At 50.4% G+C, this 19446-nt stretch overlaps 3 protein-coding genes and 1 long non-coding RNA gene across 14 annotated transcripts in view; 1 reads left to right on the forward strand and 3 right to left on the reverse strand.

The window, feature by feature from the left end:
* Window positions 1-658: 658 nt before the first annotated feature.
* Window positions 659-8841, forward strand: RAB17 (RAB17, member RAS oncogene family). Of its 2 annotated transcripts, none has more exons than XM_064159367.1 (6): window positions 659-787; window positions 5597-5756; window positions 7068-7219; window positions 7604-7729; window positions 7920-8013; window positions 8498-8841. In XM_064159367.1, the coding sequence occupies exons 2-6, from the start codon at window positions 5615-5617 to the stop codon at window positions 8602-8604; spliced, it is 621 nt and encodes a 206-aa protein (XP_064015437.1). In that variant the 5' UTR covers window positions 659-787; window positions 5597-5614; the 3' UTR covers window positions 8605-8841. The 2 variants fall into 2 exon arrangements, with proteins under 2 accessions (XP_064015437.1, XP_064015428.1); XM_064159358.1 differs by lacking the exon at window positions 659-787 and adding an exon at window positions 2275-2364.
* Window positions 1734-9787, reverse strand: LOC135183975 (uncharacterized). The gene is made up of 2 exons (XR_010305800.1): window positions 9691-9787; window positions 1734-8176 (listed from the first exon to the last, which is right to left on the reverse strand). It is a non-coding gene; the product is annotated as an uncharacterized LOC135183975 (long non-coding RNA).
* A 2218-nt stretch (window positions 9788-12005) lies between these two features.
* Window positions 12006-12657, reverse strand: PRLH (prolactin releasing hormone). Its single transcript, XM_064166887.1, has 2 exons — window positions 12478-12657; window positions 12006-12181 (listed from the first exon to the last, which is right to left on the reverse strand). Exons 1-2 carry the CDS (start codon window positions 12575-12577, stop codon window positions 12009-12011), a joined length of 273 nt encoding a protein of 90 aa, XP_064022957.1. The 5' UTR covers window positions 12578-12657; the 3' UTR covers window positions 12006-12008.
* Window positions 12658-15446: 2789 nt separating this feature from the next.
* The window catches only part of MLPH (melanophilin), a 36099-nt gene continuing 32099 nt past the window's right edge, over window positions 15447-19446 (reverse strand). For all 10 annotated transcript variants that reach the window (XM_064159408.1, XM_064159401.1, XM_064159381.1 and 7 more), the window contains 4 exons: window positions 19250-19315; window positions 19055-19112; window positions 17565-17662; window positions 15447-17213 (listed from right to left, as the gene is read on the reverse strand). In XM_064159408.1, coding sequence (XP_064015478.1) covers window positions 17187-17213; window positions 17565-17662; window positions 19055-19112; window positions 19250-19315 — 249 coding nt within the window. In that variant the 3' untranslated portion in view covers window positions 15447-17186. The remainder of the gene's footprint in view (window positions 17214-17564; window positions 17663-19054; window positions 19113-19249; window positions 19316-19446) is intronic.

Below are 19446 nucleotides of genomic sequence, written 5' to 3' on the forward strand. Positions count from 1 at the left end.
TTTGTCAAGAGCAGCCTTCACCAAAACATCAAGCCCCAGCTGCCTATGGTAGCCTGCTATTACTTCAGTTAAGAGGTAGTAAAAGCCTGAGTGCTTAGTTTTTGCTGTCTACGCACCTTCCCAGCTGTCTGCTGAAGTGCTCTGTAAAAGAAGCAGGTGTGTCGTCTGCTGTCAGCTGGTAAATCAGCCTCGCCTCCTGAAAACAAATCACTTCAGCCTAAGTTATCTGAGCCTGTACCCTGGCACAAGACCAAGGCCAGGTCTAATGTGCGTCAGCAAAAATTGCCATATCCTAAAAACCCAGAGAAGGCCAGATTCTTGGCACCTTGTGGCTCACGCTGGCCCGATACCCAGCTCCTTCCTGTCCTCAAACTCCTGCAGTAATGCGCAGGCTGCTTTTGCTTCTCGTGTCCCTGGGACCCCAAGGCATGGAGAAAAACTCACCCACTCATACATTCATTCATCTGTCCACTCACCTACTGCCAAATCCCAGGATGGAAAGTGGGGAAGGAGAGATGGATGGATTATCAGATGGGGGGTGGGAGGCACAGACATCAGCCCTGCTTACCATGACAGCAGCCCAGCGTTTCCGCCTTGCCTGGCTTGCTGGCAAGTCTAAGGTTCACTGATCTCTGATTGCCTCTCACCTTCGACACTACTCTCTGGGAGCTGCTGGGTGGTTTCACTTTCATCTGCCCCTTGCACAGAGAGGCTCAGTCAACTGAACGGGGCTGTCGACCTGACAACACAAGCCGAAGCACCTGGAGGAGAGCAAGGCTTCAGGAAGGTAAAGACATCATCTGCTGGGGGGACTTCCCGCAGGGCAGACCCCAGCCCGCACTCACTATCTCCAAGGTGTCTTTCCCAGACAAGCTCTCCGGCACTCTATCTCCCACCGGGAAGCAGCCCAGCATCACAGCCACACAGGGGCATCCACCAGGGAGGGACGCATCATCTCCAGTGGCTCTCTGTCCTAGGGAAGACACTTTAGGAAGACTTAGGTAGCCCTCTGCCCCACCCTCACCCTCTCAAACAGCTAAAGTGCTGCTCTGAAGGGCTCACCCATAGGGAGCTTGGGCTCACCTGCAGAGCGCTCGGTCTTACCTACAGCCCAGGGAAGTCTCCATTTATGGCTGCCTTATTTCCTCAACCCAGACTGGCTGCACAGTTAATGACCCCTATTCTGTTCCCCTTAGCTTAGAGGAGGGCTGACTGCCTTGAGAAATCAGCACTATATAAAACTAATGCTGCGTATGCAGGAAGTTTTTCAGTTAGGATTTTCGTATCCCCTGGTAGCTTTGGCTTACGCGAACTTTCCAAACAGCTCTGCTCCTACACCAGCGCTGTGACAGCTTTAGCAGCTAGGAGGAGGCACCTAAAAGTTGAAGAGTGCTTTGAGATGAATACCAGAAGTTAATAGGGGAAGTAGATGATTAACTGGAGAGGCGTGACCACCCTAAAAAACATCGTGTCCCGGTATTGCAGCCCTAAGTTCTGCAGACTTACATGGGTAGCATCAGAGTCCTGATTTTTTAACGTGGAGCTGATGGACTGTGGTTCTTGTTCATTGCTGCACCCCTGCACAAACTCAGCAAATGGATCGTTTTAGGATCTTCTGAGAATCTGTGATTTAGAAGAGCTTAGACATCAGTTAGACATTATTAGACCTAAACATTGTTAATTTCCCAACAAGTTAAATAGCGTCTTAGAGAACACATCTCAGTAGCTCCATATCCACAGGTATGCATTTCTTTTATTTTTTCAATGTTTCCATTTGGAAATAAAAGTCTTATCCCTTTGCAATAAATATACCAAGATACTTCCTCTCCAGGTTAAAAATACTGCAGAGATACTGATTTACTAAATGGTGAAAGTCAAGCTCTTGATACTGCAGTCCAGCCCAACTATCTAATCCACCACCTCATATTTCTGCTTTTTATTACTAGGGTTTATGCCCATAAAAAACCAGTTTGAAAGGATGCTCCTTAGATAAAGTCCACTTTCAGGCTAATTCTAAACAACTGAGTCACCCTCAGAAACAGATTTGTCAGGTGCCTTCTTGGAAACAATGAGGGCAGGCAGTTCAAGCGCAACATTACTTCTGTGAAGCTGCTGCCATACTCGGCAAACAGATCACCTTTAAGTTGATTTACATTAAACCAGTGGGGTCTGTAGGGGAAGCTGGTTAATGCTGACTGGAACTGCATCTGCATACCCAACCATTACCCGTGGGAAGGAGAGAGGACACATGGAGATGAGGGTGTCTGGCTGAGAACAGTATTTCCTGGATGCAGCAATGCTTAATCCTCCGTTAGGAAGTGAGAAATGATCTGCGTTGTGAACATTTCTGTACTCACCTTCTAGGTAAGTGTAAGATCAGGCAAACCCCAAATATCTGCTGCTAGACACAGCTATGATAAAATATTAAGCTGTATATGGAGACTAAGTCCACCATCAGGATTTTTACATTTGATTAAAGATAAATGCTTGTCTGTATTAACCTCCATCTCTTTATATTGAATCTGAATGCATTCAGCCTTCCTTACCCCTCGGTGTGGCCTCTGGGTACAAGGACAGGAGTTATAACGCCTCACATATTCCCCAGGCGGCTCCCTGAGTTGTTGAATTATTCTTTACCAGGTCTGAAATCCAACATGTAGGCAGTCCCAGTTTGGGTTACATCTCAGCCTTTGAAAGCCTGCAGGGGAAAATCTGCTAAAGCCATTTTGCACAGAAGCACCAGTGACTTCTTTAGAGTTTCGAGTTTGCAGTGAGATAAATCAAAACTTATTCCAGTTATGCCGACAAAAGGTTTCTGGCATGCAGGTGCACTCTGCTGGGGCTTAACTCACAGAAACCAGCAGGGAGGCTGCTTTAAATGTTTCTCCTGGATATACTCAGTCAGCTCAGGGAGGTTTCCAGATGAAAAATGAGTTTATGCTTCATTGGCAGCCCAGGCTGAAAGAACAGGGATGCTGCTTGCTGTGAGGCAGCAGCACCATTATCCACACCCGGAGCCAGAGCAGCATTCTGGATTTGTGGAAGTGACTGCAACCCTAAGCTGAGTCTCACCACTGAAAGGCTCTTCCACAGGGCCGGAGGCAACCACGGAAAAGTGACTGTCAGACATGTGAGATGTCTGGAGGAATTTTTGCATGGCCCCCTAGCCACTGAACACAGGGTTTTACTCTGTACATTTCTTTTTCAGCAAGAAAAAGGGAGAAGGAAAACAGTTTCTCCTAAATCCTGTTTTCCATTGAATGGGAATAAGGGCAGCTTTAGCTTCCATGTTGCTCTCCTCAGATCAGAAGAAAGACTCACCTTCTGCCTTTTTAACAGGGAAAATAAAGTTTTAAATGAGCTGTGGCTAAACTCCCTGTCTCTAAGAGGTGCTTGCCAGCATGAGAAGTTTGCAAGGAAATATCTGTCATTACAGTAGTTCTCAGGTGAGCTTTGTTTCAGGGTTGCTAGTACTTTTTAGGGTTAAACAGTGAGCAGCAGAGTGATGTAATAGGAAGCTGAGTTTAGGAGAGACAATCTGGTGGGTTTTTTTTTTTCATGCAGCTTCTTGCTTCTCTAAAGAGTTTTATGTCTTATCACCTATGGTAGCTAACTTATCTGCCCAGAAAAGATAGTAATATTATTTCTAGGTCCACAAAGAGGCAAATGTATATAAACAATACCAGGTGCAGCACAGCCTTATGTTGAATTGTTTATCTTTTTTTTTCCTGCTTAAAAGATAGCATAACCCATCCCTGACTAGGTGCTCTGCACAAACTGTGATCCTGCTTTTCATCTCTATGCTGTGTGAGCTGGTGGAGAAGATTTTACCCCTATGTTTCAAGGGCATGAAAGCCCATCTCAGGGAACAGAAAAAACATAGATACAGACCCAGGTTCAGCCAGCAACAAGGATCACTTAATGGAAAACTATTTTGATAACAAGCTCAGGGAAGAGAGAAGAATTAAAGCTTCGGAGCCTGCCAGATTGCAGGGAGAAGACAGGGGAGATGTGGGATAAGCAGAAACAAAAGGCTTTTGTTAGATGAAGGAGCTGCAGCTTCCTGGGCTGGGAGTCACATTGACGTCTTTGTAAATATGTTTCATGTTGCTCACTTGTAAACTCCTGCAAGCTCCAGGTAGAAATTGGAGTAATTGCATCACATTTTCATTATAAGCCTTGCAGGTCCCTGTGCTGTCTTCAAAAGTACCCCACATCAGCATTTTTCACCCTAGCATGGGAGGCTCTTCATCTGACAAACAATAGCGGCAAAAGTCAGGACACACAAGCAGGGACCATCAGCAGGACACAGACATTTCAGAAGGCTCATCTGCTTGCCTTTGGGTGTTAGAAGATTAGATCTATATATAAAGGCACATTCCATCACTGCACACAGCAGTGATTCTGGCATATTTCCCCTTTGCTTCTGCATGCAAGATCATCTCATACCTTTCTGCTCAATTCAACATCCTACTGCACTTCATCTTCAGGCTTTTCATGAACCTCCCTCTCTCCTGCATAGCTCTCCATATGACTGAGAAATACTAGATGAGGAGCTCTGAAAGGAGGAGCCAGGACAAAGTTTTAGGTAGCTGCATGGCACTAGTATTCACCTTCCTTTGCTGACAGCTCCTGCTGGCAGCAAAGCACTATCACTTCCTTGAGTTCAAGGCCTGGAGAAGAACAAATATGCCATTCAGGAAGGCTCACACCAACCATTCCCTTCCTAGGGTATGGCCAATGCTCTGCAGTGGCTCTCTTTGAGTCAGGTGTGAGGTGATTACTGTTGTTTTGGATCATGCTCTTCCACAGTCCCAAGTCACCACGAGGCAGAGCTCCACCCTGAGTGATGCAGAATCATGCTCTGTGGTGCAATGGTCATGAGGATGTGAGAGTTCATGGATTTGGTCTGCCCGTGGTTTCCTAATCCACAGTGGTGGAGCATGTGCTGTCTGCTTTATGTCCTGCTGTCCTCAAGGGTGCTTGAGTCAGGTCCACTCACTCCTGCTTTTTCACCCTGGCAAGAAACATGTTGTCTAGGTGTGTTGCTGCCACAAAACCCATCAGCTTTTGCGGTGCTCAGCCATCACCTGGGCATTGTCTTTAGCAAATTAGTAGCAGCATCACATTCATGCCTGACTTCACCTGCAGCCTTAGTTAAGCTCAGCAGGTACAACTTCTAACCAAGACCCACAATAAACATAGAACACCAGCCTAAGCTTTTCACCAGGACTTTGGGAAGGGAGGCATGCTCAAGAGCAAGGCACATCCATAACTGATATTCTCTGTCATTGACTTTTTACAGTATGTCCACTCTTTAGATGAGATGCACCCAATCCTATCTCTCTGTCTACATCCAAAATGGCCTTTTGCATCCAGTTTCTTCTTAAAGATCTCCACCCTCGGTCGTAACTGACAGCAGCAGATGGTTTGATGTATTAAATTTGTTTCAGGATATTAATGGTCTTGTTCTAGCCTATTTTGAGGTTAAACCCCACCTGCCCCTCTGCCACTGCTCAGGAGCTGAAGCAGGAGGCCCAGCTGATGGAGCTGGGGTCACTGCAGACATGTTTTTAAGAGAGTTGCTTCTTTGCAGGACGTGGCACAGAAGGCAATGCCAAGCATCTCCCCAAAGGAGATTCATCCCACCTATGTCTACAAGGTGGTTCTGCTGGGGAGCACATCAGTGGGAAAGTCAAGCCTGGCCTATCGATATGTGAAGAATGACTTCCGGGAGTCACTGCCAACTGTGGGATGTAAGTGAAAGGCTTCAATAGCTTGATGGCTCTGGACAAGAGACTAGACTTGATGCCCTGCCTTGCAGTGGGGTGGGATGCATGAGAACAGGTTGGTATATCCTGCAGTAGCATAGGCCCAACTTTAAAACACGTTCTAGACTTGTTCCGTTGCTGCTTGGCTTTGCTCTGATTTTTGGAGGCAGATGAGCAGTAAAATGAGTGAAATCTGGGATCCAAACTGTGTGGTCCCACCTGCTCTATGCATGCTTGGTTCTGTGCAGCCTTTACAGCTGTTCAGATGCTCTAGGAGACTGCCCTGTACACATGCTGCCCAGGTCTCAATGTCCCACAGGAACCAGGAGGTTCTGGCTGGGGTGCAGGTGGGCAGGATAGCCCAGGAGATGATGGCCAGCTACAATAGCATCACTCACCCTCAGCACTGCCTGATGATCAATGTACAGCAGTACCTCATTCCTCCAGCTTGCCTGTAGAGACAAGAGCACCTTCCCACATCCTGGCCATGCTGCAAACACAGTCCTCTGCTCCAAGGGCCCTGCACGTCCTGTTCTGACAAGCTATGCTGAATAACCCATGTCTGAAGGCACTTCACGTGCATGTTCATGCTTTGATGAAAGCCACCTGGACAGCTGTGAGCCTTACTCACACTATAACCTTCCTTGGGCCAACATGCCCACTGGGACCAAGCTGCCTCCCCTATGTTTGCATCATCACAGTTTTCTACAGCTCCTAGATGTCATAGATGTTCATTTTACATGATGTATCTGGAGTTTGGGGGTTGTCCTAAGAAGGCATGGCAGGCACAAAGGTTATGTTCCCACCTGCAGCCTGAAAAGATAGCTTGTAGAAGAGAATGAGATGCTGTGGAGATGGTCCCCTTGTCCTTCTGCCTTGGTTCTGGCTGGTTGACAGGGAGCCATCTGCTCTCTGGGAGCAGGGATGGTGGCTTGTCTCTGGTAGAAGTCCTTTTCAGGGGATATTCCTATTCTTAGCTCTCTCAGGTCTGACCCACCAGTAAAGCAGAGGTGGCTCTCTATATAGGGGGTATTCTGCAAAGCTGAGTGCTATCTGACATCAAAAGTGGTGTGCATCTGTCCAAATATGTTGCTAGAAAGTGCTCCAAACCTGCCACAGGCTGCCCTGCCTTGCTGCATGCCATCCCATCAATGATACCAGTGCTTATCTAAAAGAATCCTATCCCAGTTCTGTGCATTAGAGCATTGCTAACAGCCCTCAAAGTGGGTTAGACCTCATGGTCTGTGCTCTCTGCTTTTGCTGAAAGAAAATGTGCCACCTGCATCTTGCTTGCAGGCTCCTTCTTCACACAGAAGCTTGACCTGGAGGCAGCCACTGTCAATTTTGAGATCTGGGACACAGCAGGCCAGGAGAAGTACCAGAGTGTCTGCCACCTCTACTACAGGGGTGCCCATGCTGCTCTCCTCATCTATGACATTGCTAACAAGGTAAAGCTGGGGATGCTGATCCCATCTGTGCATTTGTACCATGATGCAGCAGCTGGGCAGAGGTGTCCAGATGATGCTTCTTGTCCTTGGTAGAGCTGAAAGCAATACGTGAGCACTACCTAGGATGTGCCAGGGGTTGTCCTTTCCCATGCAGGGGCAATTTCTGCTGACATGCAGAAAGGGTGCATCCCTTCTAAGGCTGATTTATCCCTAAAAGTGTTTGAGGATCAGTGACTTGTTCCTCTGGGAGGGCAACCAAAGCCTCACCACCACATCTTTTCCACGACCTTTGGTTTGGTGTCACCTGTCCAGCTTTGCTATGCCTGAGACAAAGGGATTAAATACCAAATGGACTACCGGGTGGTTTTGTCTCCATCTCTTCAGGAAACACTCAACAGAGCAAAGCTTTGGCTGAGGGAGCTGGAGAAGGAGTTCCTTCCTGATGAAATAGTCATTGCTTTGGTGGGCAACAAGGTGGACCTTGGTGCTGAGCGAGAAGTCACCACAGAGGTGAGTGCCTGTGGTGAGCTCCCAGGCTCCCTCATCACTCTCTCAGCAGCAATTGCTGAGTGGTTCACTGTGAAGCCAGGCATTTAAAAGGTTTCCAGACATCGTTATTGACCTGCCATGAAATGCCATTGTAACTAAACAGGCAGCCCCAGAAGAGGTTGGACGAATAATTCTGTTTGTCTTCACCTAGGAGGGGGAAGAGTTTGCAAGGACCAAAGGCCTGTTGTTCGTGGAGACATCTGCAAAATCCAACCACCAAGTAAATGAGATCTTCATGGCTGTAGGTGAGTTGTGTGATAGCTCTAGGTGAAAGAGCAGTAGGTGAACCACAGGCCCCAAAGCTGCATCGAGGCTGTGAGTGCTGCCTTCTCTGCTGAGCTGACTTTCTTTGCTCATGCTTGCCACTAAGATCTTCCCAGTTGGTCCAGCCTGCATCACTCTTGGCAGCTGCAAAGATCAGAGACACAGCAGTGTATGGTTTCTGTGAAACATGACACATCTCTTGGGGCAGAAGGATAGACAAATCCATTCCAGAATGCTCCAGAATCAGAAATTAATTTCAAGCCTTCTCCCAGTGCCACAAATTTCATTTGCTTTAGTATCTGGTCTAGGTTTAATGGTGTCTCCAGCATAGATGCTCAGTAGATTACTAACATGGCCACTGCAGAACAGTACCAGTGGCCATCAATGGGTGGAGTGGGACAGCCAAAATGTGCCACCCCAATAGCAGGAGAAATGAGGCATTCCTCACCTTGTGTTTCTTCCTAGCCCTAGAGCTCCTGAAACGGGAACAGGAGAAGGCATCCACCCTATCCAGGAGGTCAACAGTGGATCTGGGGGAAAGTGGGACAAGGACACGATGCTGCCAACTTTGAGGATGGGCAGCTCTGGACCTCAGCAGTGGTTGAATGAGGTCTCCAAGAGGAGTAATTACAAAACAGGGGGGACACAGAAGCACAGAGGCAGCTCAGCCTGACCACTCTCCCCAACAGAGCAAGGTCAGAGCTTGTTCTGGGGACACAGGGCCTCATGAACCCTCCAGAACTGGCTTTGTCCAAGAGGTAAAGCATGGGAGTTTCTTCCACCAGCTTTCCACTTCCAGAAAGGAGCATGACCAGGACCAGCCAGCACCACTGCCACCAGCTCTGACTGATAACAGCCCCCTGTCCCAGCTACATGTCACCTCCTCTGTGTCCTTCTCCATCTGAAAAGAGAGGGTTTATCTTTCTGGAATGAAGCAGATGCATCCTAGTGTCTTTATGCCCAGGGTGCAAATAAAACACTGTCCTAAAGGTGATGGTTGGTTTTTTTTTTCCCCTGACCTGGATATCAGTCAGCAGATGAAGACCACAGGAAGCTTGGAGGTAGCAAAGGCCAGAGCTGGTTCTTGCCCAACCCCACTGGCCCCCACCCAACCCATTACAAGGGTCATGATCATCCTCAGGGGAAATCACTGACTTCTTGCTGAAACAACAGCTAGGTTTAGGGGCAGAGGAGGGACAAAGTAAATGCTGAACACTGCAGTAGCCCAGGCCTTGCAGGTCCTCCCATCGTGAGTTATGCTGTAGGAACATGCTTTGGCTGGAAGAGGAGCAAAAAAATGAAGCACCTGGGCTCTCTCCAAAAGCACTCTGGTGCTCATCAAATCCACAGGCTGGCAGGCTCAGGGAATACATTGCCCTTTCTGGAGGAGCTGGCAGTACTGGCATAGCTACAGGCAAAGAGCAGCATTCCTCACCTGTCCACAGGACCACAGAAGTGCTGAGCTTTTGGGGCACGCCCCAGTGGTGATGCCAGTTTGTGCATTAAGGCTTGGCCAGGCTGAGCTTGGCCACAAGGCAGCAGACTTTTGAAGATGTTCCCCACGGAGGGAAGGGAAGCACAGCACCTTTTAACCGTGTCTGCCGGGTCATCTTCCTCCCGGGAACCCCCAGCACCCCACACCAGCTGGCAACACGCACCTGTGATGCTTCCCCAGGGTTGAGCCCTCCTGGAGCCAAATGGGTGGGGAGTCCTTCTCAGCAAGAAAGCAGACTCACTGCTTCCTCTTGCCTAAATCCCCTGTCAGTGAAGTAGTGAGACATGGGTGCTAACTGCCACTTATCCTCCCACCTGACACACACACACACACCACACCCCCCCCCGCCCCTCCCGCCCTTCTCAAGATTAACCCTTCCTTCTCAGTGCTGGGCCAGAAGCTGCAGACAAGGATGCTGAGGGTCAGATTTCTCTGTGGTCTCCTTTTACCCCCAAGCCAGAGCAATGGTAAAATGATCTGACTTTCGAGAACAGCTCATGAGGGGACATTTAGTGATGTACAGCATGATGGACAGGGTCCCACATACTCCTTGAGTGTTTCTGAGCCAGGCCGTGGAAGTGGGATTGCTGCTTCTGACCACCATGGCTGTTCTGACACTGTGGAAATAAAAGTGCCAGGAGCAATCATGGGTGCAGGCATACAGTGGAATGTCCAGTGGATGCCCCTGGGAAAGAGCACTCTCTGGGATTTATTCTTAGGGTGCTGTTTGAGAGGTGTGTAGGATAAACATGCTATGTTTTGCACTGCACACGTGTACAGAGCAGGCATTGGAACAGGCTGCCCAGGGAGGTGGTGAAGTCACTGCTCCTGGAGGTAGAATCATAGAATCAACCAGGCTGGAAGAGACCTCCAAGATCATCCAGTCCAACCTAGCACCCAGCCCTGTCCAATCAACTAGACCATGGCACTAAGTGTCTTCCCTTGAACACCTCGAGGGACGGCGACTCCACCACCCTCCTGGGCAGCCCAATCCAATGGCAAATCACTGTATGAAGAACTTCCTCCTAACATCCAGCCTAGATCTTCCCTGGCACAACTTGAGACTGTGTCCCCTTGTTCTATTGCTGGTTGCTTACCTTCAGGTAGTTGTAGACAGCAGTGAGGTCACCCTTGAGCCTCCTCTTCTCCAGGCTAAACAACCCCAGCTCCCTCAGCCTCTCCTCATAGGGTTTGTGTTCCAGGACCCTCACCAGCTTCCTCACTCTTCTTTGGACACGTTCCAGCACCTCAACATCTCTCTTGAATTGAGGAGCCCAGAACTGGACACAGTACTCAAGGTGTGACCTGCCCAGCGTTGAGTACAGGGGAAGAATAACCTCCCTTGTCCTACTGGCCACACTGTTCCTGATACAGCCCAGGATGCCATTGGCTCTCTTGGCCACCTGGGCACACTGCTGGCTCATCTTCAGCTACTATCTACCAGTACCCCCAGGTCCCTTTGTGCCTGGCTGCTCTCCAGCCACTCTGTCCCCAGCCTGTAGTGCTGCTTGGGGTTGTTGTGGCCAAAGTGCAGAACCCTGCACTTGGCCTTGTTCAATCTCATCCCATTGGCCTCTGCCCACCCATCCAGCCTGTCCAGGTCCCTCTGCAGGGCTCTCCTACCTACCTTCCAACAGATCAACACCTGCTCCTAGCTTGGTGTCATCTGCAAACTTACTGATGCTGGACTCAATCCCCTGGTCCAGATCATCAACAAAGATATTGAACAGGACTGGGCCCAGCACTGATCCTTGAGGCACACCACTAGTGCCTGGCTGCCAACTGGATGTGGCACCATTCACTGCCACTCTCTGGGCTCAGCCTTCCAGCCAGTTCTTGGCCCATATCAGAGTGAATCTGTCCAAGCCATGAGCTGCCAGCTTGGCCAGGAGCTTCTTGTGGCAGGCAGTGTCAAAGGCTTTGCTGAAGTCCAGGTAGACTACATCCACAGCCTGCCCCACACTCACCAGGCAGGTAACCTGATCATAAAAGGAGATCAGGTTGGTGAGACAGGACCTGCCCTTCCTAAACCCCTGCTGGCTGGGCCTGATCCCTTGGCCATCCTGTAGGTTCTCTGTGATGGCACTCAAGATGACCTGTTCCACAACCTCACTTGGCACTGAGGTCAGGCTCACAGGTCTGTGATTTCCCAGTTCCTCCCTTTGGCCCTTCCTGTGGATGAGCATCAGATTGGCAGCTTCCAGTGTCTGGGTACCTCTCCCAGTGAGCCAGGACTGTTCAAGGAATGTGTGGACATGGCAGTTTGGGACATGGTTTAGTGGCCATGGTGCTGCTGGGTGGTTGATGGTCAGACTCAATGATCTTAGAGGCCTTTCTCAATTAAACCAATCCTATGACAAAACCATGGGAAGATTAGCAATTTTCAGGGTGCTACCCCCCACCCCCTCACATTGTGTTTTGAAGCACAGAGGCTGGACACCAGGATGAGAGGAGAGAAGATCTTTTATTATTGGCTTCTGCTCATGGGCTCCGCTGCTCCCAAGGGGGCTGGGGGCGTGGATGGTGGGGAGCACAGGCTTGCTGCCAGCCAGTCCCCCCAAGATGGGGGCCCTCACCCAGGGCTTGCCTCCGCCCAAACCGCCCCACGGGCCTAATCCCACGCCCTGTGTACCAGGAAGGGTCAATGTCAGGATCTGCAAGGCAAAGGACAAGGAACTGTCAAGGGGCGATGGGGAGGGGGGGCATGGAGAAGGGACGGGACATTGGGCCCATGGGTGAGCTGACTCTCATAAATGCTGGGGGAGCAGAAAAGGGAGTCGAGGGGAATAAAAGCTGTTGCAAAGGCTGTCTCAAAGCAAACTTCTGAATAGTGATTTTCCCCCACCCTTGGCCCACAAATACAGCTGAATCTGGGGATGTAAAGGGGGCTGGAGGCAGGGGGCTGGCAGGGGTGGGGGTGGGGTAAGTCCCTTACTCCTGCTATCCTTACTCCTGATTTCCATGGAGCGCTGGCGGATGCGGCAGTGGGTGAAGGGCAGGGTCAGGCAGGCGAGCATCAGGCACAAGAGGCAGGCGGCCCCCAGCTTCATCCCCGGTGCTCTCTGGCCACAGTAGCTTGTACCTGAAACCTCTCCTCCGACACTTCCTGCTGGTGCCACAAAGGCGATGGCCTCCGACACTGCTGTGGGAACAAGGGGGGCTGGCTGCCACAGAGACATACTGCTTGGGCTGCACACTTGTAGGGTGAGCCCCCCGTCCGGAGGGGAGGGCTGCAACAGAGGGGATGAGGCAACTGTACTGCTGGTGCCATGGGGCTGCTGTTCTTCATCCTTGCACCAGCTGTGATACAAAGAGCTCAGAGCAGCTTGTTCAAAACTTGGGGGGGGGTTGCTGGGGCCGATACATCTGGAGAAAATATTCCCTGCAAACATGAACTGAAACTCATTTTTGCTGAAATGGTTTCTGTTCTAGCCTAGTGTCTTAGGCCAGGCCTGGAAGCACTCTTTTTTTCCCTGCTGTGCCTGTTGAACCCCACAGCCCAGGAGCTGGGTAGAGGGGCCACTACCAAAGTGCAGGTCTGGCAGCACCAAGTAAAGGCTGTGGAGGCACAAATGGGTTTTGCTGCAGGGTGGGAGATGGACTGCATCCACATCTGTGCCTTTGGCACCCACTCCTGGCCCTGGCTGCCGAAATGATAACCCAGAAGCACCCTATTACATGCTCTACGACGCCGAGATGATGAACGAGAGCATGCAGGGCAGGCTGAGCGCTGCAGCAACCTGCAATGAGGGAGCAGGGCAAGGGGCAGAGGAGGAAAAGCTGGGTTAAGCAGGACACGGCAGGGACGCAGCAGAAGCTTTATTTCCAAGGACTTTTGCAAAGGAGGAGTTTGCAGGGCGGGGGACAGGAGGCAGCTGAGAGCTCAGGTTTGCTGCGGAGTCCGACTTTTCGCAACCCTCTTTTGAAAACTCCAGGGACACACAGAGAGAGGCAAAGCAGCGCTTGGGAAACCATCCCGCAAGAGAAGCATGATGAGAGCGAGAGAAAAGCGCGGCTGCCCTTGGCCGGGGCGGCACTTACCGTGGCGCGGCGCGGCGAGGCGAGATGCCCGGCTGCGTCCCGCTGAGCCGAGCAGACGTCGTCTGAGCAGGAGTCCCCTCCGGCCGCGGCTTTTATGGACAGTTTAGTGCTGATGTCAGAGACGGAGCTGGGATCGAGCCGGGGCATCTCCCCTCCCCGCCTCCCCCCCCCCATCAGATCAGCACCGGGATTTTCATGGCTCAGGAGGGACCAGCGTTTTACCTCCCGCTGGCCGAGACAGGTACTTTGGGAAGATGTTAATCCCTTTCCTCGCCCCACTGTTACTTTGGACAAGGGGAAGTTTTCCCTTCCATCATCCCACCCATGGGGATCACCTCACCCAGTGCACACTGCGGGGGGTTGGCAGGTGATGCTGCCTTGAAAGCCAGGTTCCTGCTATCACTCTCTCCACTGCAGGAGTTACACTGGGTGACATTCATCCTCCTTCCACTTCCCTCCTCTCCCCCCCTCCCCAAATACACTGCCTTTAAGCAAATCAGAAAATTAAATACAGAGAAGAGGGGAAGGTGACTTGCTGGGACATGAGGGCTGACAGAGACGACTTTTACTTGCATCATGAGGGCTTCAATTCTCCCATTTAAAATGGGTTAAACTATCTCCAGGTAAAGATAGAATGATGTTTATTCTGCTGAAGGAGCCAGCTCTGGTCCTCAGTTTGTAGTGCTGGTCAGTGTCCAAACACAGGTCCACTCCCAGGCAAAATGGGAATTACTGGGTCTAGAGGTATTCTGAAATAGAGACATCCCTGAACTGGTAAGATGCTGAAGACACTGTCACTGGTGGGAGTACAGGGAGAGGTAAATTCTCTCTCTGCCATCCCCAGCTAGGGCTGGCATTGCCCTGGGACAGACCTCCATATCATGCCATGGCCAGTGCTGGGGGATGGTCATGGGAGCAACACAGGACGTGGGGCAAGTTCTGCAGAGGGGCATCAAAGGAAGGGAAAGGGATGAAGTAAGGAAAAAAAACTCCACCAGCCAGGGCAACCCAGACCCTGGGCTCAGTGGGGCTCTCTTCACCAGGGTTGTTGCTGTCATTTAATACAGATTTAAGGCAACTTTTCAATGTTGTGGGCTGGTGTTTTGGGTGGCTTCCACTAACAGTTTGGCTCCTGGGTTTCCAAGCAAGTAGGAGCAGCTTGTTTCAGGGTCAGCTCCTCCTTATTCCCACACCATGCAACCCCTTTGCCCCTATGACCTCATCACTGGGTACCACTGACCCACACTCATCACATCTGTGGCTGTATTACCATCCTGGTCACTACCATCTACTCCTTTTCTGCTTCAGTGCTGCTGGTTCAGCTCCTGTTTGCCTTCACCTGCCCAGTTTTAAAGCAAAGGATGCACAAGCAGAAAAAAGGAGAGGATGGGAAGAGGTCCTGGTTTTGCTGGGACAGTATCCCAGACCAGCCATGTGTTGCAGGCCATCAGCAGTTTGGAGTCAGCCAGGACAGCTGACTGGTGCTCACTACGGATGTGTCCCAGACTATGGGCATCACACTCAGTATAAGGGGGGAAGTCTGCTGTGGAAACAGGAGTCTCCTGCTTGGGTTCCTCCTGACTTCTTACTCCTGTCCTTGAGGGCTGCCTTCCCATTTGGTGTGACTGCTGCAGTTTTGCTGGTCTGAGCATTAACTTTGTATACTTTGCATTGACATTGGTATCTGTTTGCTAATTCATTAAATCAATTTTCACTTCAGTCTGTGGCTTTTCTTTTCCTGATGCCCTTTCTTTGCTGGAGAGGGGTCCTCAGGTGACAGAGCAACTGCAATAGTGTAGCCCCAGACACAGGCTAAACTTAAGACAGAAAAGAAAGGAGCCTTTATTTGAATGAGCTGGAAAAACAGACACTGCAAAATGGGTTATGGACACAAAATTGGCTTTATTGCATGATTTAGTGTACATATATATAATCTCTACACAGGTGGATGAGGCAGGAATCCAGCAAACAGCACTGTGGGTGATTTGGGCCTGGATGACAGCTTAGTTTGCACTGCTGAGGCTCACAGCAAGGACTTTTTTGCAGGGTCAAGTGTCCCAGTGGTTCCATAGAAGGACTTGAGTTATGGCAGAAACCAGATACAGCAGCTGGGGTGAAGGCTGAGCCCTGACACCAGGACAAGTGCATTGTCCAGATCTTGGTGGAACTTCCTTCTGCCAGCCAAGGAGCTGCTGTCCTTTCATCTTAGCCAGCTGAGCAGCAATGCTGCAGTGTCTGAGAGAGTTTCTGCAACTGCAGTGGTTTGCACTTACCATTTCCAACCTCAGGCCAGAGGGTTTTCATTTTAAAATGAGAAACTGGTTTGTTTCCAACGGGAAAGCCCAGACTATGGACTTACAAACCACTCTGGGATGACTGCAGAACCAATTTCTAGGGAGTCTGCAGTCCCTACTACTACCAAAACCAAATGTGTGTATTACTTGCATGAAAATTCACACTAACTGCTCATAATGAAAGTAGTTCTAGGTCAGATGCACAGGGATGGTCTACAACAGCCCAGTCTGAGTGGCCATTAATGGGAAACTGCCACTAGTGGTCATCCACTAGGGTTAGTGAACATGAAGAATTAAGTGTTGGAGGAAAACAACCAATTTGGGGTGAAGAAGAGGGAGTTACCAATGCTGCTGTCACTTGGCAGGAGCACAGGGCTGCTGCAGCCCCCAGAGGCCATCACAGTCCCTTCAAAGGATTGGGTGATGCTACCAGATTCTCCAGTCTCATCATCAGGGACAGGAAAAGTGCTTATCCACAAAGTGCCAGCAGAGTAGGGAAAGCCTCCAGAGAAGTACCTACACTATACTTGCTGGAATCCTTCTAAACATGCTGATACAGCCTCACGTGGAACCTGGAAAAACAAACTGACACCCAGCAAGCCCTCCAGCCTTTCCTGGCACCACATTCCAGAGCCTTGCCTCACTCACTTCCCCAGATGGCCACAGCTGCTTCAGGCACGGTGCTGAGAAGCCTCGGTGGGTGTTTGCAAGGCTTTGTGCAAAGATCTGCTAGCTAAATGCTTGCTGTGAGCAAACCAGCACTGCTCTCACCCTATTTTGCTGCTCAGGGAAGAGAAGTGATGCTCCAAAGGGCCATGGAGTCAGGACCAGTGCAGGGATCACTGATCTACCTAGGGTGCCCCAAGGGCATGTCATAATTGCTGCCAGCTCTTGTCCAGCTCACCTACAACCTGGGAGAGAAAAGGGACAGGCACTGATAGCTTTTGCCAAGTGAAGGCCTTGTCACTGCTCCTAGTCCCCATATCAGAAACCATCTCTCTACAAGAAGGTCACTCCTCCTCTGCATGTATCTGGTCCCTTTTGTTGACCTGGTACCAAAGAGCTGTCCAAAGACAAGGTCTCATGCCTGCATCTGCCCATGAGAGCTTCTGGCCATGTGTCTGCACCCCAGTGCCTCGTTCCTCTCCCTGGCAGCTCACAGCAAGACCTCCTGGCCATGGCCTCAAGCTTCCCTCCTGTCTGGGGTTTCAGGGAGAGATGGGCATATGAGAAGGAAGAGAAAGCATTGGGAAGAAAGAGGTGAGGCTTGCGTTGAGGTCTTGTATGATGAGTGAAATGCAGTGGCAGGAGGATGCCACTCTCCTCAGGACAGGTGGGTCATCACAGGCTTCTGCAAGACACCAGAGAGAGAAATCTCTTCTCATCACCATGCCAAAGCCACCATGAGCCCCATTAGATGATGGGGCCAGTGCATTCCTTATCCCCTCCAGCTAACACCCCATCCTACAGGTCACACAGGCAATGGGAATGCAAAGATGTACATCTTGTTTTTCCCCCTTGCCCTAGGACTTATGCCATCCTGCACCTTAGGGGGTGATGCCCAGGTGTGCCTGCCCACCAATGCCCAGGGATGGGTGCTCCACCAGCTCACAGAGAATATGGGGAGGGATAGATCCCTCTGTGCAAGCAGGTCCCATGTGGACCCCAGGCCAGCAACCCTACTTGGAGGCTGTCTTCATACCGCAAAGAGCCTCTCCACTCTCCTGTTCTTCCCATTGGGGTTCCTCTGTGTCAGGGAGCCACGGTAGATAGAGTTGCGGTCAAAGGAGTCATCAAAACCTAGAGCGAAAGAAGAGACTTGGACAGCAGATCCTCATCCACCTTACTGGAGATATCACTTACCCACCAAGCAAACTCGGGTCTTACTGTACCCCACTGGCTGTGGTTTTGGATGCATCACTGCATTTCCCTCTCCAGGAGGATGGTAGGAAGCTCCTTGACAACAAGGAAGCAAAAGCTGCTGCTGCTGCTTAGGTTTACAGAGTGCTGTGCAAAATGGATCTGTCTGCCACTGGTCAACTGCCAAGACCTTTGCTCTGCAAACCTCTGTGGTGTGGCAAAAGCCCAGCTTGTGATGATTTCTCACTTCCCAAGACTACTACATTCTCTTGACCTACTAAGTCTTCTCCTCTTCTCTGCTACCAGCTTCCAGCAGCTGCACCTTTGCAGGCCCAACTTTGCAAGTCACTGACCTTCAGGGAGGACGGTCAGGTGCCGGCCCATACCTAGCCCAGGCAGAGGGGATTAAGCTTGCCTGGTGATGTCCTTTCTGATTGCACATGCCTCTATCTCCTTGCAAGGCTGACGTGTCCCCTGGGCTGCCTTTATCTGCTTGACTTTTGCAGGAAGCAGAGCAGATGATGACTCCTTGGCAGGAGGAGAAGGGACCTTTCCACCTACCAACCTCATCATAAGAAATGGCACTGCTAATTGTCTGCATTGCCAAGGGAAATGGGATTCCTTTCCTGCATTAAATGACCTTCTCCTCATCCCTCCTTTCATTTTCCGTTATCTGGAAGAAGAGCCATCCTTTCTGCCTTTAGGCTCATGAGGTGAGATAAGAGAGAAATAGAAAAGTGATTTCCTAATGGGTCAAGATGAAACATTTCCAGTGACTGGCCCCTACCACACAAACTGCTGTGCCAAGTTTGAGGTCATAATCTACTTTGAAGCATTTTCAAGCTGCCGTTTGCCATATCTGAGCTGTAGAGGGCCTCTGCACCAGAGACCATCAGCTGAGGCAGGTGGACAACAGGATCAGGAATACCTAAGTGAAGGCTAAGTGAGAAAGAAAAGATGGTCTTAGGTGAAGCTTTGATGTCTTACAGCCAATGGGATGCCACAAATAAAGTAACATGGATGTCTTCCTGGACTCTAGGGTGGTAGAAGGCCAGGCTGCAGAGAAAGCCCAGGTTCTTGGAGCACTGTGCAAACTCAGCCTGAATTCCACTGTCCCATCATTGTCCCCAGTCCTGCCAGTTACCTCCTCCTTTAAGTCATCTACCACAAATGTGCTGTGTGGCTGTCCTAACAGGAGACTATGAGCACAGGGAAGAGGACTCCCAATACAGACATGCAACTGAATGCAGAGCGAGAGAACCGAGTGTCCCCAAAACCCAGCCCATCCACACCCGGGTCCACATGTCCCATGGGCAGAGGCATGATCCTTACTGGTGATTTGGAGTGGACTATTGAACTTCCTCCTGAATCCCTGCAGCCCAGGCATCGCCTGCAAGAGAAAGGGATGGGAGGACAGAGATTCTCTCTGAGACCATCGCTTTGAAAGCAGCTCTCAGAAGCTCTGGTTGTCCAAGGATTAATGCCATGCCACATGTACTAGCTGGTGCAGATTCAACACATACTTACTTTAACATCATCTGAAGACTCTCCTGCACTGCTGCTGGCAGGACCGGGAGAGTGGAGGTAGGCAGCCTGTGGGCAGAGGAAAGGCAAAGGTTTCTCTGAGGGTGCAGAGGAGGCAGACAACTTGGTCAGCTTTTCTTTGCATTTTCACCTTTGGTGAAAATGGATCACTGGGCTGATCTATGATTCTGTGATCCATT

The sequence above is a fragment of the Pogoniulus pusillus genome, chromosome 2 (genome assembly GCF_015220805.1).
Source record: "Pogoniulus pusillus isolate bPogPus1 chromosome 2, bPogPus1.pri, whole genome shotgun sequence".
Taxonomy (NCBI): domain Eukaryota; kingdom Metazoa; phylum Chordata; class Aves; order Piciformes; family Lybiidae; genus Pogoniulus; species Pogoniulus pusillus.